The sequence below is a fragment of the Lissotriton helveticus genome, chromosome 1_1, assembly GCF_964261635.1.
Source record: "Lissotriton helveticus chromosome 1_1, aLisHel1.1, whole genome shotgun sequence".
In the NCBI taxonomy this organism is placed as follows: Eukaryota; Metazoa; Chordata; class Amphibia; order Caudata; family Salamandridae; genus Lissotriton; species Lissotriton helveticus.
In genome coordinates, this window is record NC_136057.1 from 1,889,184,027 (window position 1) to 1,889,201,338 (window position 17,312).

General features: G+C 37.4%; 1 protein-coding gene across 2 annotated transcripts in view; it reads left to right on the forward strand.

Annotated features, from left to right (window-relative positions):
* LOC144754549 (dimethylaniline monooxygenase [N-oxide-forming] 2-like) overlaps positions 1-17,312 on the forward strand; it is a 449,605-nt gene that overhangs the window by 146,057 nt on the left and 286,236 nt on the right. For both annotated transcript variants that reach the window (XR_013594744.1, XM_078642484.1), the window contains exon 2: positions 1,568-1,707. Coding sequence is in view for 1 of the 2 variants with exons in the window: in XM_078642484.1 (XP_078498610.1) it covers positions 1,576-1,707 (132 nt within the window). In the remaining variant the exon portion in view is untranslated. The remainder of the gene's footprint in view (positions 1-1,567; positions 1,708-17,312) is intronic.

Below are 17,312 nucleotides of genomic sequence, written 5' to 3' on the forward strand. Positions count from 1 at the left end.
TCGCCGCGTTCCTCCACCGTCTCGTCTGGATGCTGGACCGCCTCCTCCGTCTCCTCCGTGGGCCTGAGGGATACTTGAAGCAGAAATATCTGCCGGTGCGCAGAAGAGTTCCGTCACGACTGCAGAGGGTCAGGGGGTCGGCGTGGCTTCACCGACGCGTGGGGAAAGGGCAAGTCCCTGTTCGGGCGCCATTATGTGGTAAATAAATAAATAATACCTCTATTTTTGAATGGATAAATGAATAACAGATAGCTCAATAAATAAGAGTCAAGATTCGAGGTAGTAGGAGTTTGCAGGTTTAATACAGCATAAGGACAGGAACAGGACAACCTGCACAGGAATAGGATGGCAGCGCTGCCGGGGGCAGAATCGGGACAAGGGAGAATAATCTTTAATAACAGTACATGAGCATATATACATAACGCAAACACATAGCATTACATTGCAATAGGCGTAGCAGTGGGTGGAGCAATAGGCGTGACGCGTAGCAGTCGCGAAAGATAAGGGTGAAAGTAGGTGTAACAGGGCGTATACATAGACATGTGATACAAACGTAACAGAATATGTCATGAATGGGGCGGAAACATGGAGGGGGCTACCTAAGGAGCCGGGACCTCTAACCTGGTGGTGCGCGCAAACTGGCAATGACGTGTTACTAGGGGAAGCTGGGGCTATGAACTCTGTGCTAGGAGCAGAGACTGAAGTCTGGAGAGTCAGGGCGACATGTACCTAAGCAGTATCTAGTATCTGATGTTTAGAGAACATGTTGATAGAATCCAAAAGCTATCGGGGTAAAGGCTAACAGACTCTAAGACTGGAGCATGCATTATTCTACATGTAGTGCGTGATGAAGAATATTAAATGACCATTAATACAGTATTTCTCTTACATGGAGACGTAAAGGCTAGATAATGACGGAAACTATTGATGCAGTTCAGTAGCTTAGGAATGCAGAGAAGGAGGACTGAACTGATAACTGGAACCATAACATACTTTTGGCAGACTCAGAGGCAGAGCCAGGCTGAACCGGGCACTGCGAGGCAGGAAGTAAGTGAAGGGTCAGGGATACAGGTGGGGGCTGTATCGCTCCTCAGCGAGGCTCAGGAGACAGGAGCTGAATCTGGTGTCCAGGCCCTTTTGAGGCCTAGGAACGGGAGCTTTACAATGAAATAACGTGCACACTGAGAAACGTGGCAACGTAGCTTTACATAGGCCTGATATTCGTAGTATTCACGAGAACTGGAAATTGGCATACTAGAGGTGGACACAACTATAATTGCGTCTTTAATCGAACATGGGGAATACATATGCATATTAATCATGCACACATAACATATGATGGAGGACGCGTAGGGACACAGAACATGGCAGAATTTACTTTTCCACAAGCTGGGAAAATAGCAGAGGAAATTCACAATTTAACAGGTGGACGGGTAAATAGCTGATGGCTTATTTTATTTAGCCTTTGAGATATATACAGGCTGTCTTCAGGCCAATCATTACATTGCAACTGTTGTTTGACAGAGAATGATTATTTCCTAAGACTGCACGATTTGTAATTCTGCAGCTGGGACCATGGTGAAGACCGTCGCAGTAATTGGAGCTGGGGTCAGCGGTCTCACATCTTTAAAGTGTTGTCTGGATGAGGGGCTGGAGCCCACCTGCTTTGAGAGAGGTGATGACATTGGAGGGCTCTGGAAATTCATGGTAAGTCACAAGAGTCAGGTATGTTATTTCTCACCAGGTCATGAATGCCGCATTCAGAAACATTGATATTTCTTCTACTGCTAGCTACATCTTTATATAATGTACACAGGAAAAACTGTGAAAAAATGAACAGGTGAGAGGAACATTCCTCACTTAGTAAAAGGTTGGTAACATGCTGTAACCAAGTTACACTGAGTCACTGTTTTTATTAAAACGGATGCTACCTTGATGTTCTGTTCAAACTGCTCCTGCTCAATCCCCCTCCTCATCAATGTTCCCTTGAATTACATCTCTCCCCACAGTCTCTGCAGTCTTTGGAGAGTGCAGGATACTGTGGTATAATTAATCATTTTCCTAAACGAGAATGCACTGAGAATTAAACTTTAGTCGTGTTCTGAAAGTAGCAATCTCAATGTCCTGTAGCATCCTGACGTGGTCATGGTACAAAACACCAGTGTATGGGTCATTGTCTAATAAAATGTTTCATTTTATGTTGTGCATCTCCAGACAGCAACAGCACAGAAGCTGCTGGAGACTTATACAAACATGTGTTAGAGCTATAGGCTTCATGTGGCAATTTCTCATTTGTGAGATGTGTTATCACTAGTTATTCCACTGTGAGTTTGCAGTTTTCGCTCATTATCAGTGCTAGAAATGTGCATAAAACCCCCAGGTTTTAGGGGTGAGCCAGAGACTTTACCTTTTTCTCAAGAGACTTTGCCCATTTGTTTAGAGACTTCTTCTTTCCCTCCAGAGATACTGTCAGTTTTCCTTCACAATTCTGACTTATTCCTGTGCTAGAATTTCTCCTATGATTTCTGTCATTCATTTGGGATTTAGAATTATTGCGATTCCAGATTATATAGTTGATCCTTCATGGCAAAGATTTAACTTTTATTCTGTACCGCCTGATTTGTGGGATGTTTATTTAGTTCGTGGAGAAGTCGTGCTATGAGTCAGCCAGAGTCACCCTGGAATTAATTAGATGTCACCACAAGACTGAGCTCTGATTGGTTGGTTGCTGACAACGGCACGTTGTTATAGGTTGATCTTTGACAGAGCTGCACTGTGGTTGGTTATTGTTCGCTAGTGTGTTTTATTTAAATTTTGAAATTGTTTTGAGTTTATTTTTGAGAGAGAAAATCATGGAACATTTGTTAGTAAAGCCTAAAGTTACTGTGGTGCCTAGGGAGGGTGAGAAATTACTTGCAGAGGGAAAGCTGGATACAAAATGATGAAAGCGATTGGGTAATGTATAAGTGACTGGATTTCAGAATTGAATAAAAATACTGAACAATGATGAAGTTTTAAAATTTCCATTAGAAGGTAACTAGAAAGCTAGATTTCTTGAGACAAACTGGATGACATGAAATGGATGCCCAGATCTACACAGTTTGGAACTCTTAATAAAGTGAATTGCATGATGATTCAAAATGAGAGAAAGAGGATGAATAACCAGGTGTATAGTTCATTTGAACTCTTGCTTGAGAGAAAATGTAATCAGCAGGAGGAAAGTTGGAGGGAGGATATAATGGAATGTGTAAAAAAAGGCATTCCTGCTATAGTTAAAGAGGATGATGAGAAACATACAATGAAAAAACATGAGAAGCAGACAAATGTTTCTGATGAGGATGATACATTTATAAATGAGCTTTTGAATTTGAGACCTCCTCCATACACAGCAAAAACAACGGGAACTAAAGATATTGGCTCAAGAGTAGACATAGGTGCTTGCGGAGATAGTACTGCTGTGCAAGGTCTTGCCGGATTTCTACCAGGTGCACTAGTTGAGAGAGGGATGACAGCACTACCCAATACAAATCAAGAAGTCTGTGAGATCTGGAATACAATTCTGCCACGCCTTTAAGAACAGTGTAGTTGAAGAGGCTCCCAAATAAGTTAATTTTCGAATTTTAAAAATGGAACTTGGTGAAATGTTAAAGGGCAACATTAATTTGAATGGACTTTTGTCTTATAATTCAGGTCAAATGAGATAGTTGATTACAAAAGCAGCAACATTTGCAAATGAAGCACATGATGAATTAGAGGAATTATTTAATAAATTAGATGTTGATATCAGTAGAATAAAAATGTGAAACTAAATTATAAAAGGGGCTCACCCTATGATGAGATTAGAGAAATGGGATTAACAACTCTGAGAGCTCACATTCAAGATTTGATTGAGAAAATTAGGGATTATAGGGGTTTAAAGAACTCTCAAAACCAAAGAAAAATCGAACAAAAAGTCAAAAGAAATTAAAATGGACAAAAAGTAATACAAGGGTATGGTGAATGGTTCAGAAGGGATAGGAATGGTTTTGGAGTTTCCTTCAAATGAAGTTCATGGAGGGAATTTGGTCCATATGCCATGGTTATGATCTGATTTGTATGCTTTTACTCATCATTTTCCAAAATTGCGAGAAGAACCAGGAAAGTTGTACAAGGAAGTACACAAATAGACACATATTTCTCAAGTAAGTTATTGACTAATTTGAATTCATTGTTCATTGTTGTTGTGGTTCCCAGTGATTTATGGGCAGTGGAAAGCCAGCACAAGAACCAGTTAGAATAGGTCCAAATAATGCCCTAGCTGCAAGTGTAATAGAAAAATATAAGGCTGTGATTAGAATATTTGAAGAACAAGTTTCAGAAAAGGATATAGATTGGTTAAAAGATTTTTTGAACCTCGCATGAGCTAAGGGAGTCAGTGCATGCTTATTATGATAGACTCATGCAGGTGTATAAGAAACACAGCAGAGTAAAAAATCCTAACAAAGATGAGACTAGTGTATTCTTAGCTGCTTTCCTATCAGGTTTGATGTCAGCAACCACATTTAACAGAGTGAATTGTCTGGCAGTCAAAAAGCATAAACAAGATCTTGAAGTTGGCAAAATATAGTGGTGATTAATTTGTTGCAAAACAGTAAAAGCTTAAATAGAATCTGATGATTGCTCAAACAAAATAAGTTGAAAAAAGGTCCTGTAATTAAATGGGATCAAATATGATTTATTTTTGTACAGTCTAGTATGAATGGGATAAATCAAATGCAAGGAGTGAGCTTGGGAAATGGAGTGGTGCAACAAAGTGGTGGAAGTGGAATGAGGAATAATGATTGCATGAATGCTGAGATTCTGATAAAGAAAACAGCTTTTCACTTCTGAAGATAACTTGGGCATTGGACGAAGGAATGATGACAGAATACTAACAGTTCAAGGGTAAGATGTCCCACAAATGCACACAAATGGGATGGTTCCTACGGTGCAGAATTTAGAGCAACATGTCCCGAATCAGAAATAAATTTGCACACTGATGCTGTTAGCCCCAGTGCTACAGCAAAACTTGTAAAATAAAATGCCTTACAATGCAGGATATCAACAGAATCTATTGATTCTGAGTGATGAATTAGCAGGGATCAGTTCACAATGATGGTATCTCAGGGGAGAGGAGGATTAAACAATTGGAGCAGTCCTAGAGGTAGACCAAAGTAACCCACATATTGATAGAGAAGCCAATGGCCATCCTGTTTTTTTTTTTTAATTAATGTGGTGACTACTATCTCTACAATTCTTTCCGTAGAAGTCCCAAATCTACTCATCTCAAGAAGAGAAGTACAAATCATAGGGATCAGCAATAAACAAATTGTTAAAGGTTACAGCAGAATTTTCCAATTAAAATTCAGACGGAGAACAAACCCCAACTTATTTTGTTTGATTCAAGTCCTGTGATCCTTTTAGGAAGGGACTTGCTTTGCAAAAGGAATTGTGAAATCCATTGTACACCAGATGACGTCGCTATCAAAACTAAGGATGAGGAGTCCATATTTAAAATACATACGCAAGGTCCAAAAATGATTTGGCCAGCTCTGTTCACAAAGAGTCTCCATGACATCTTCAGGTGCACCCGTAATAAATAGTGCTTACATTATTGACTTGTTGAAAGCAATATTGAAACCGAAGGAAATTGCCGTATTCTAGTGTGTTGCCCATAAGGCTGGACATTTTTTGTTACTCTTAGCATACATTGGGCAGATAAAGTGGCAACAAACTGCACATTTCAGAATGATATTGTCATTTGAGAGATGAACTTGAAAAAGTACATTTTGTGCTAAATACAGAGGAAAATGTAGCCTGTATCTTTATGACTTCTATTCAGACTTCATTGAGTGAATTTAGGGCTCTTCGAGAATATACAATGTAATCAAAAAGAAGAACTGGGAGTACATATATTTACTTGAAATGACATTTAATCACAATTTTGTCCACCACAAAAAATAATTAATTGAACAGTACAAAAAATAATCCAAATAATCTTGATATGTTCAATCTTTTCTTTACAGCCAAAAGTTTATTTCTCCTTTACAGCCGACGCGTTTCGTCCTGGATATAGGACGTCATCAGGGCTGTGAAATATAAACATAAAATATATATATATATATAAGTGACTTTTCCTATACATAAACCATAAACAAATACAGTATTGATCTCATTTTGATTTAACAATAGCAACCGTACGGTGCCAAACAGGCAATCCTTAATATGAACTTGTATATTCTCTTGTTTTCTCTCATTGAACAAAAAAGGGAAACTTTGGGCAGATAATAACTCATAACATATCAGTATACAATTTTAGTCATATGTATTCTACTATTCGGGATCACATAGACAACCAGTTCCATTTTCACTTCAGTTGAATCTATTGGATGTATAACCTTTACATCAATATAAGAGCTCACCTTGACCTATTTACAACGAATTCTTTCCAATATCCACAAGTGTCCCAAGTGTTTTAAACATCCACGACTCCCTCCATCAAGCATATATTTTCTTTAAATCTAGAAGTATGATAGCATTGTTAAAAAAGTGTTTTTCCTTCAAATAATTCCATCACCAATCATATCTATAACCACAGGATATCTATATATACCTTCTCTCCACCCCAATGTCCATCGCTTATTATAAGAAACCATCTTATGTCATTATATTTCTTCTGATAGGGGGTGGATATGATTCTGAACTAATCCCATCTCTACTGGTCTATTTAGTGAGAAATCTCACCAAAATGGAGAAAATATAAATTCCTAAAGCTGAGTATATCCATTGATAGTAGAACCTTATATTCGACCGCTATATACTTCAGACGAGCTTTTCTCAAATAGTTGAGGCACCTGTATCAATACAGATGAAGTAAAATATAACCTTAGCATTTGTCAATTATATACGGTTTAGGGCTCTAAGTTATATTACAAAATACTAAATTGACCTTACTCACCCTAGATTTCTATTGAAAGCATTCCATTATATTAGTTAAACATCTTCGCCCGTAACAATCCAAGTCTGTAGGAATAGAGTAAAAACAGGAGGGAAGCCCTGTTAATATCCACAACCAGAATCTCGTTCTATATCTACCGTTCCTCACTGATAGAGTAACTTACCAGATAGATGAGAGCCTTCACTTCTCTCCAACCGCCCGGGTACGATAAATCCCGATAGCGATGTTTGCTAAAGTTCCGAGTTATTTAAAGATTGTCTTGACCAATCAGAGCTAGCCGTAAATTTCCCGGCGAAAAGTTACAATAAAGTACACGTGTGTACTCGGACCTGTTCTCTCTCTGGTCCGCCCTGAACAATTATATCCGGTTAATTTTCATGAGATTGCCTTGACCAATCAGAGTTAGCCGAAAATTTCCGGGCGAAAAGTTAGAATAAAGTACACGTGTGTACTCGGACCTGTTCTCTCTCTGGTCCGCCTTGAGCAATTATATCCGGTTAATTGTTATGAGACATCCGCTTCCGTCTCCTTCTCTAAAAGTAGGGCCGACCGGAAAATAGTATCCGGTCAAGTGACCCTCTGTTTACGTTTTAGTACGGCTATGTTTTAACGTAATGAAAATAAACATGCGTTTACCTAAGCCGCGCTCTGATAGGTCCACATTTGTGTGAGCACTTCGTTGATAGGTTATAATATCCTTGGCCATTATTACTAGTTCCTCACTACTTCCAAGATAGCGATGTTAGGGGAACATCGAACATGATATGAAAAATAATAACAGAATATGACATACGATATAGATTGTTGTCCAATCCTAATAACCATTACAAATAAGACGGTTGTCTATGTTATATCCCGATTAGTTTACAGTGTATATGCATGTGATACCATTATGTCACACTGTGAATCACTCATTATGCCTCAATCTTGTATCATTTATTATTACATCTTAGAGAGTACACATTTTTATTAGTTATGGATTACACGGGTTCCTTATTTACATATGTTAAATTCTAGTATTCCATTTTTACATGTACGCAAAACATTATGAACACAAATTAAATAGAATGATCAGCATAATCACTTAAGGCCTAATGTATAAATTATGATGTACACAAGGATTGAATAGCCAATGTTCATCGATGGCTTAAAATATCGCATACTTCAGCCTATGTACTACATCCAACATTCATGCATTATTACAAAAAATAATGCTGTTCAGAATCAATGTTAAGACCATACTTCATGGTACGACATTTAATTATCCATCTTGCCTCTGACTGACGGATTTTATGTTCCCAATCCCCACCTCTGACATGATGTGGTATCTTCTGAATACCATGAAATTGGAAATTCTTGTTGGAACTGTGTTCCTTCTCCATATGTGAGTACAATGGGGATTTTGCATCGCCATTTATGATGGCCCTCCTGTGTTCCTGTATCCTAGTTTTTAACGGTCTTTTAGTGCTTCCTATATATACTTTAGTACAGTTACATATGATAGCATAAACAACCCCTGTGCTATTACAATTAATGAATTCGTTAATCCAGAATTTTTTGTTACTATTGTACTGGAAAGTTTTAATTTTATTCATTCCATGTGCACATACTATGCACGAACCACAGACATAGAAGCCTTTAGGTTGAGGTGGAAACCAATCTTGTGTCCTTCGAATTACTGGACGTACGTAATTGGTTGAAATCTTATCCCTGACAGTGGGGCTTTTTTTGGAAAATTAACCGGGGCCTTTCATCTAGTTCAGCTGCCAAACCTGGCACGCCTTTAAGTAGTGCCCAGTTCCTGCCCAATGCTTGTCTAATTTTATCTTTTTGTATACAATATGTGGTTATAAAGGCATGTCTTTGTTTGTTCATTTGTTTCTTTTTTTGAATTAGAGTGGTTTGTCTACTAATTTTAGATATCTTCTCTCTTGCTCGTGTTAAATCCTTATCCGCATAACCTCTCCTACCTAGTCTTTCCTGTAATTTGTCCAACTCCCTAGTGTAATCTTCCTCACTGCTACAATTCCTTCTCACTCGAACCATCTCACCATAAGGTATACTTGAGATGACTGCTTTCTGAATTCGTAGATGGTTTTTTAAAACCTTTGGTGGTGAATTTACCCTCATATGTGAGGGACACTACCGACATTTTGAATAAACTTAGTGACTTCAAATGGGAAGATGGTATGATTTTGGCCACACTTGATGTGGTAGGTTTATACACTTGCATCAACACAGATAAAGGAACAGAAGCTTTAGAACATTTCCTTAGCAGCAGAAGTGCAAGTCTCAGACATCATTCTAAAATGTTGATAGAAATGAGTCTATTAATTCTAAACAACAATTATTTTTTATTCGAAGATGAGTGGTTTCATCAGACTAGGGCACAGCGATGGGTTCTAGGTTTGCTCCCTCTTATGCCAACCTATTCATGGGTTGGTATGAGAGGGAGCACGCCTGGAGTCGTAGAGCAAGCAAATGGATGGATCTGGTAGTATTTTGGGCCAGATTCATCGATGACATTTTATTAATTTGGAGAGGCACTTCCGATGAACTGAATGACTATTTGAATCATCTCAATGAGAATGATTTTAATGTAAGATTGACGATGAATCATAGTACATCAAGTATAGAATACTTAGATGTAACACTCACGGCAGAAGGGGACCACATAAGGAGTAAATTGTACAGAAAAAAGACTGCCACTAATTCTATTTTAAGGGCAGACAGTTTTCACCCTCAAGCAGTCATCTCAAGTATACCTTATGGTGAGATGGTTCGAGTGAGAAGGAATTGTAGCAGTGAGGAAGATTACACTAGGGAGTTGGACAAATTACAGGAAAGACTAGGTAGGAGAGGTTATGCGGATAAGGATTTAACACGAGCAAGAGAGAAGATATCTAAAATTAGTAGACAAACCACTCTAATTCAAAAAAAGAAACAAATGAACAAACAAAGACCTGCCTTTATAACCACATATTGTATACAAAAAGATAAAATTAGACAAGCATTGGGCAGGAACTGGGCACTACTTAAAGGCGTGCCAGGTTTGGCAGCTGAACTAGATGAAAGGCCCCGGTTAATTTTCAAAAAAAGCCCCACTGTCAGGGATAAGATTTCAACCAATTACGTACGTCCAGTAATTCGAAGGACACAAGATTGGTTTCCACCTCAACCTAAAGGCTTCTATGTCTGTGGTTCGTGCATAGTATGTGCACATGGAATGAATAAAATTAAAACTTTCCAGTACAATAGTAACAAAAAATTCTGGATTAACGAATTCATTAATTGTAATAGCACAGGGGTTGTTTATGCTATCATATGTAACTGTACTAAAGTATATATAGGAAGCACTAAAAGACCGTTAAAAACTAGGATACAGGAACACAGGAGGGCCATCATAAATGGCGATGCAAAATCCCCATTGTACTCACATATGGAGAAGGAACGCAGTTCCAACAAGAATTTCCAATTTCATGGTATTCAGAAGATACCACATCATGTCAGAGGTGGGGATTGGGAACATAAAATCCGTCAGTCAGAGGCAAGATGGATAATTAAATGTCGTACCATGAAGTATGGTCTTAACATTGATTCTGAACAGCATTATTTTTTGTAATAATGCATGAATGTTGGATGTAGTACATAGGCTGAAGTATGCGATATTTTAAGCCATCGATGAACATTGGCTATTCAATCCTTGTGTACATCATAATTTATACATTAGGCCTTAAGTGATTATGCTGATCATTCTATTTAATTTGTGTTCATAATGTTTTGCGTACATGTAAAAATGGAATACTAGAATTTAACATATGTAAATAAGGAACCCGTGTAATCCATAACTAATACAAATTTGTACTCTCTAAGATGTAATAATAAATGATACAAGATTGAGGCATAATGAGTGATTCACAGTGTGACATAATGGTATCGCATGCATATACACTGTAAACTAATCGGGATATAACATAGACAACCGTCTTATTTGTAATGGTTATTAGGATTGGACAACAATCTATATCGTATGTCATATTCTGTTATTATTTTTCATATCATGTTCGATGTTCCCCTAACATCGCTATCTTGGAAGTAGTGAGGAACTAGTAATAATGGCCAAGGATATTATAACCTATCAACGAAGTGCTCACACAAATGTGGACCTATCAGAGCGCGGCTTAGGTAAACGCATGTTTATTTTCATTACGTTAAAACATAGCCGTACTAAAACGTAAACAGAGGCTCACTTGACCGGATACTATTTTCCGGTCGGCCCTACTTTTAGAGAAGGAGACGGAAGCGGATGTCTCATAACAATTAACCGGATATAATTGCTCAAGGCGGACCAGAGAGAGAACAGGTCCGAGTACACACGTGTACTTTATTCTAACTTTTCGCCCGGAAATTTTCGGCTAACTCTGATTGGTCAAGGCAATCTCATGAAAATTAACCGGATATAATTGTTCAGGGCGGACCAGAGAGAGAACAGGTCCGAGTACACACGTGTACTTTATTGTAACTTTTCGCCGGGAAATTTACGGCTAGCTCTGATTGGTCAAGACAATCTTTAAATAACTCGGAACTTTAGCAAACATCGCTATCGGGATTTATCGTACCCGGGCGGTTGGAGAGAAGTGAAGGCTCTCATCTATCTGGTAAGTTACTCTATCAGTGAGGAACGGTAGATATAGAACGAGATTCTGGTTGTGGATATTAACAGGGCTTCCCTCCTGTTTTTACTCTATTCCTACAGACTTGGATTGTTACGGGCGAAGATGTTTAACTAATATAATGGAATGCTTTCAATAGAAATCTAGGGTGAGTAAGGTTAATTTAGTATTTTGTAATATAACTTAGAGCCCTAAACCGTATATAATTGACAAATGCTAAGGTTATATTTTACTTCATCTGTATTGATACAGGTGCCTCAACTATTTGAGAAAAGCTCGTCTGAAGTATATAGCGGTCGAATATAAGGTTCTACTATCAATGGATATACTCAGCTTTAGGAATTAAAGGTATATTTTCTCCATTTTGGTGAGATTTCTCACTAAATAGACCAGTAGAGGTGGGATTAATTCAGAATCATATCCACCCCCTATCAGAAGAAATATAATGACATAAGATGGTTTCTTATAATAAGCGATGGACATTGGGGTGGAGAGAAGGTATATATAGATATCCTGTGGTTATAGATATGATTGGTGATGGAATTATTTGAACGAAAAACACTTTGTTAACAATGCTATCATACTTCTAGATTTAAAGAAAATATATGCTTGATGGAGGGAGTCGTGGATGTTTAAAACACTTGGGACACTCGTGGATATTGGAAAGAATTCGTTGTAAATAGGTCAAGGTGAGCTCTTATATTGATGTAAAGGTTATACATCCAATAGATTCAACTAAAGTGAAAATGGAACTGGTTGTCTATGTGATCCCGAATAGTAGAATACATATGACTAAAATTGTATACTGATATGTTATGAGTTATTATCTGCCCAAAGTTTCCCTTTTTTGTTCAATGAGAGAAAACAAGAGAATATACAAGTTCATATTAAGGATTACCTGTTTGGCACCGTACGGTTGCTATTGTTAAATCAAAATGAGATCAATACTGTATTTGTTTATGGTTTATGTATAGGAAAAGTCACTTATATATATATATATTTTATGTTTATATTTCACAGCCCTGATGACGTCCTATATCCAGGACGAAACCCGTCGGCTGTAAAGGAGAAATAAACTTTTGGCTGTAAAGAAAAGATTGAACATATCAAGATTATTTGGATTATTTTTTGTACTGTTCAATTAATTCTTTTTTGTGGTGGACAAAATTGTGATTAAATGTCATTTCAAGTAAATATATGTACTCCCAGTTCTTCTTTTTGATTACATTGTAGGTTAGCATAGGGTTGGACGGTGCCCTAAATACTGGTAGTAGTACAACCTTATATACTTTATCTGAACTATCCCTGAGAGTGCACCCCAGGACACCCTACGTCGTCCCCCTTCTTTGAAATAAACTCTTCAAGAATATGATCAAGTTGATGAAAAGCAAAAATGGGAGCGACTAGGCTATACGATAAATTATCAGGATTTGTATGTGAATGCTGAAAACAAATTTAGTCTCCGATTTTATGTTGTATTCCATGTGTAGTTATTTGCATCAGAAATCACGTTAGTGTGCGAATCCACCTCTATTTATCTTACTAAGGGTGTGTGAATGGCTAGAACCAGAAGAGGTGCAGTTTGTCCATCAATGGACTTTGGTGCTCCCCAATTAGTGCCATCCCTTATACATTTGAGCTCACACATAGGATTAAGCTGTGACATTCTCAATGAGAACGACAGACACAGGCCAAAGAACTCATTAAGAAAAGCCAGCATCGATTTGCTGTTTAAGAAAAAAAAATAGAGGCCCACTAAACAGAAAAAAAGTACATCCTTTTATAAAAATTTACACAAATGATTTCACACTTTACTACACAAGTACTTGGTTCTAAGGATATGCACCAAGGGGGAACAAGCAAAAAGAAACAATTTAAAACACAATACCTTTGAAGGTTCTTTTATAATTCTTTTGCAATGGGTTCAGAGGTTATCCGAGTCTGTTCAGTTAACATGATTTGAAACAGTGTATACAGTGCAGACTGAGACAGCCAGGTTTTCCTTGACTAAGTACATAATGATTAGAAGACTGGGAAAGTTCTCTACTTTCTCAGTGCAAAGCTCACAATTCTTTAATACAGCAACAATCGCGTGGTGTTTTGCAAATCATTTAAAAATGGAAGAGAGCACAAATTCAGGTATTGTTAGCACAAACTCGATTGTTGAATACATTAAATGTTATGAAAAAGAAAAACAGATTCCACACATGCAGGTAGAGATAGTTCAACATGGATTTTTAAAAAGTATTGAGAAAATTAAAATACAGGAGTGTTGCAGAGAATATTTGTTCCAAGTGCCTAGTATGCCAATTAAATAATCAGGGTATGGGTACCAGAGAAATAACAAACCATGTCGGAAAGTAAGGCCCATTTATTAAACTTCAGGCGGATTTTGTTGGGCGGCCTCATTACAATGGGTTGAAATATATCTTGGTAATAGCTTGCTTGTTCCTTTAATGAGTGGAAGCATAACCCTTGAAGATCAGATAGCCTTACAGTTGCAAAATTGTTGTTGAGGAAGTTGATTCCACAATATGGAATTCCACCTTCTATTGAAACAGATTGTGGAACTAATTTCAAGAACAAAGTCTTGGAAATAATTTGTGAAGCTTTTGAAATGTATTTACATAACAAATGACATCATTTTAAATTACTGCAATGGTTTGGCTGATGTAGTATAATGTGTCTCTCATCAGGTGAATGTAACATCAGAAAACATGAAAGATATACAGTACCATGATCTCAGTTCTGGGGATTGAGTGGTAATCTGGAGCCACCTCATAAAGAGCTGTCTTGAATGCTGGAAAGGACCATGCACGGTAACTACTGCGGCTAAATGTGCTGGTGTGGTGAAGTAGATCCATGATGCTCACCGGAAAAGAGCTGAAAGACTGGATTAAACATTAGGTCCCGAGTCAAGCACACAGAGTCAAGTGCAGAATCAAGCACAAAGCCAAGCTTCATGACAAGCTCAAGTTTGCAGTGTGGATCCATAGGGGCTGCAAAGTTTGCAACTGGTGAAGATGAAAGCTATGAAAGTATGTTTGAATTTCAGATGAGTGAAAGATCTTATAAAGAGACTGACAATTCTGAAGCCCAGTTTCAATGTAAGGATAAGAGGGAAGAGCTGTTGCAGTGCAAAAATCAAAAACATGAGTTGCAGCAAGAAGTAGTGTCTGATCTAATCAATGAGACATTGTAGTTGGAGATCAAAGTTACAAATAGCCCTAGTGGAAGGAGAGATTTACAGTCAACAGAGCAGACAAAGACAACACTGATCAAAGCTTAAGTTCAAGTGTAAGTCCAAACTCAAGTATTTATGGAAATAAAACCACTCTGAAAAAGACTGTTACTAAGGAGACCAAATCTAAGGAAGATATTATAAGGAAGAGAATCTGCAAGATAAAGCATTGTGTACCATTTGAGAGATGTGAGAGACTGAAACTGGTTGGAGTGAACCATGAGTCGCCAAAACAACAACAAGATAGAGTGTCAAATAGAAAATATGCTTCACCTGAATGGGTTTTTCAGGCTACAGTATCTGAAGAAGGAGTTGCAGAAATAGAGAAGTGTGATCCAGTAGTGAACTATAGCCAGTATAGTCAACAAACTCAGCCTGATAGTGAGATATAGTCAGAAGAAGAAGAACCACCATGAATGGGAAAGAGACTGTTGAACAAATGCTGAAAATTAAGAATAGATTAAAATAAAAGAAGATAAATTGAGCAAATTGTGAAACTTATCGAACAAAGACTAATGGACATTCGGGAAATTTTTCCTTCAACTTTTGAACCGAAAGAAGATTAACTTTTAACTTTTGAGTTTAGTTTGTTGGGTTTCGATGATTGTGTCAACACAATAAGAAGAAAATATTATTGCTTGAAAGAATGATTTTTGGTTTTGGTCCTGTGATAGCTTTTTCGTTTTCAATAAGAAAATGACCTGCAGCAGGTGATGTAATATTTTAGGGATCACGATGTTGATAACAATATTCGTAGTTTTAGTTTGACGTTTGTTGTGCTTACTATTCAGTGGTATATGTTTCAAAGACAAACAAGTTAACAGATAACCAAGGTAGAATGAGACAAAAATGTTTTAAACATAAATAATCTAGTAGTAGCGGTTTTCAAGAAGATTATTATACTAGAATGATGAAGACGTATATAGATAGCAAAACTGAAGAATGCTACATTTGAGCTTTACCTCCGACTTGTGTTGGAAAAAGTTATTTTGCCAGAAGTGGAAACAACTGAATTTTTATATATTTACATTTTAATTTTGAACACAGAATCGTTGTCCTGATTTTGATTGGCAACCTCACCTGGTGTATGTTTAAGCACACAATTAATTTTGCAAAGCAAGCTCCTTCCCAATAAGTTCAGAGGACTTGAATCACACAAAATAAATTGGTATTTGTTTTCTATTTCATCAATTTCAACTAACATCTGCTGTAACTTTGTTAACAATTTGTTAATGCTGATACGTACAACTTGGATTTCTCTTCCTGAGAGGGGTAGAACTGGGACTTCTACACCATGAATTGTAGAGCTGGTAGCCCTGTATCAATCGGAAATTAAATGGAATGGGCATTTACTTCTCCATTAACATATGTACCCTACTTACAACTTCCGTTGTCTTTTGCATTCTCTTGTCTCCTGTAATGTGATTATAACTGTTTCTAATTAGTTTGATGAATGTTTCTCTACTTAACTGATTTGTTTGTATCAATTGAGTACCTCTGAATTAATTTAGATAGACTTGATATCAATATTATATATTGCAAGTACTTACAAGTTATTGTACAACTCAAGCATGAAATTAAAACAAAAAAGTGGGGCCATGTATGTTGTCTTAATAGAGATGGAAAAGAGTCTATTAATGAATGCAATGGCAGAGGGATTACAATTTTGAGAAATCCAGATGAAGGGAGAATTATAGGTGAATAATTAAAGGTAGGAGAACATTTAGAAGGTCAACTTGCATCCTAGATTGATACTGGAGCAGGAAAGAAAGGGTGAACTATGTTTGATACAAGAACATTTTTAAATGGAGATAAAGACAAAAGGTAGGAGAGAGTGTGTGTGTGAAGGAAGTTATGAATATTTGTTAGGTAGAGAGCCAATTTTGAGAGTAATGTTTTGTGTGTGTAGGAAGAATAATTATTTTTATTTGCCTAGACATTGGGTTGGTTCATTCTATGTGTTTTCATTGTTCCCTAGAATTTATCATGTGAGTGAAATTGATGATGTTATAGGTTTAAGAAGAACTAAAAGACGCTTTGGTTAAAAAAAGCTGGAGATCTTAGAAGCTATTATTTCTTCAGTAGGAGTTGCAATGAATGATGTTAAGATCAGACGTCTTTCAACTTCAGAAGATAGGATTGCAGTAGATACATCAGGGACTGTATTACAGAGGTGTCCCGTGGGCACAACGGGCGTTTGCTCCCGCATTGTGCATCCTCGAAGCAGTTTGATATTACAGAAGGGGCCTCAAATGCTACTGTGGTTCTTCTGTAATACAGATAACGTTTGCAGACATGTAGCATCTGTGCTATCATTAGAGGGCATTCCCTCATTTGCATGATGGTCTGGCCTCATGAAAATGAGGGAATCACTTTGCCACTGCTCCCGCACTGTTTTACCAACCTGGGCTAATGAGAAAAA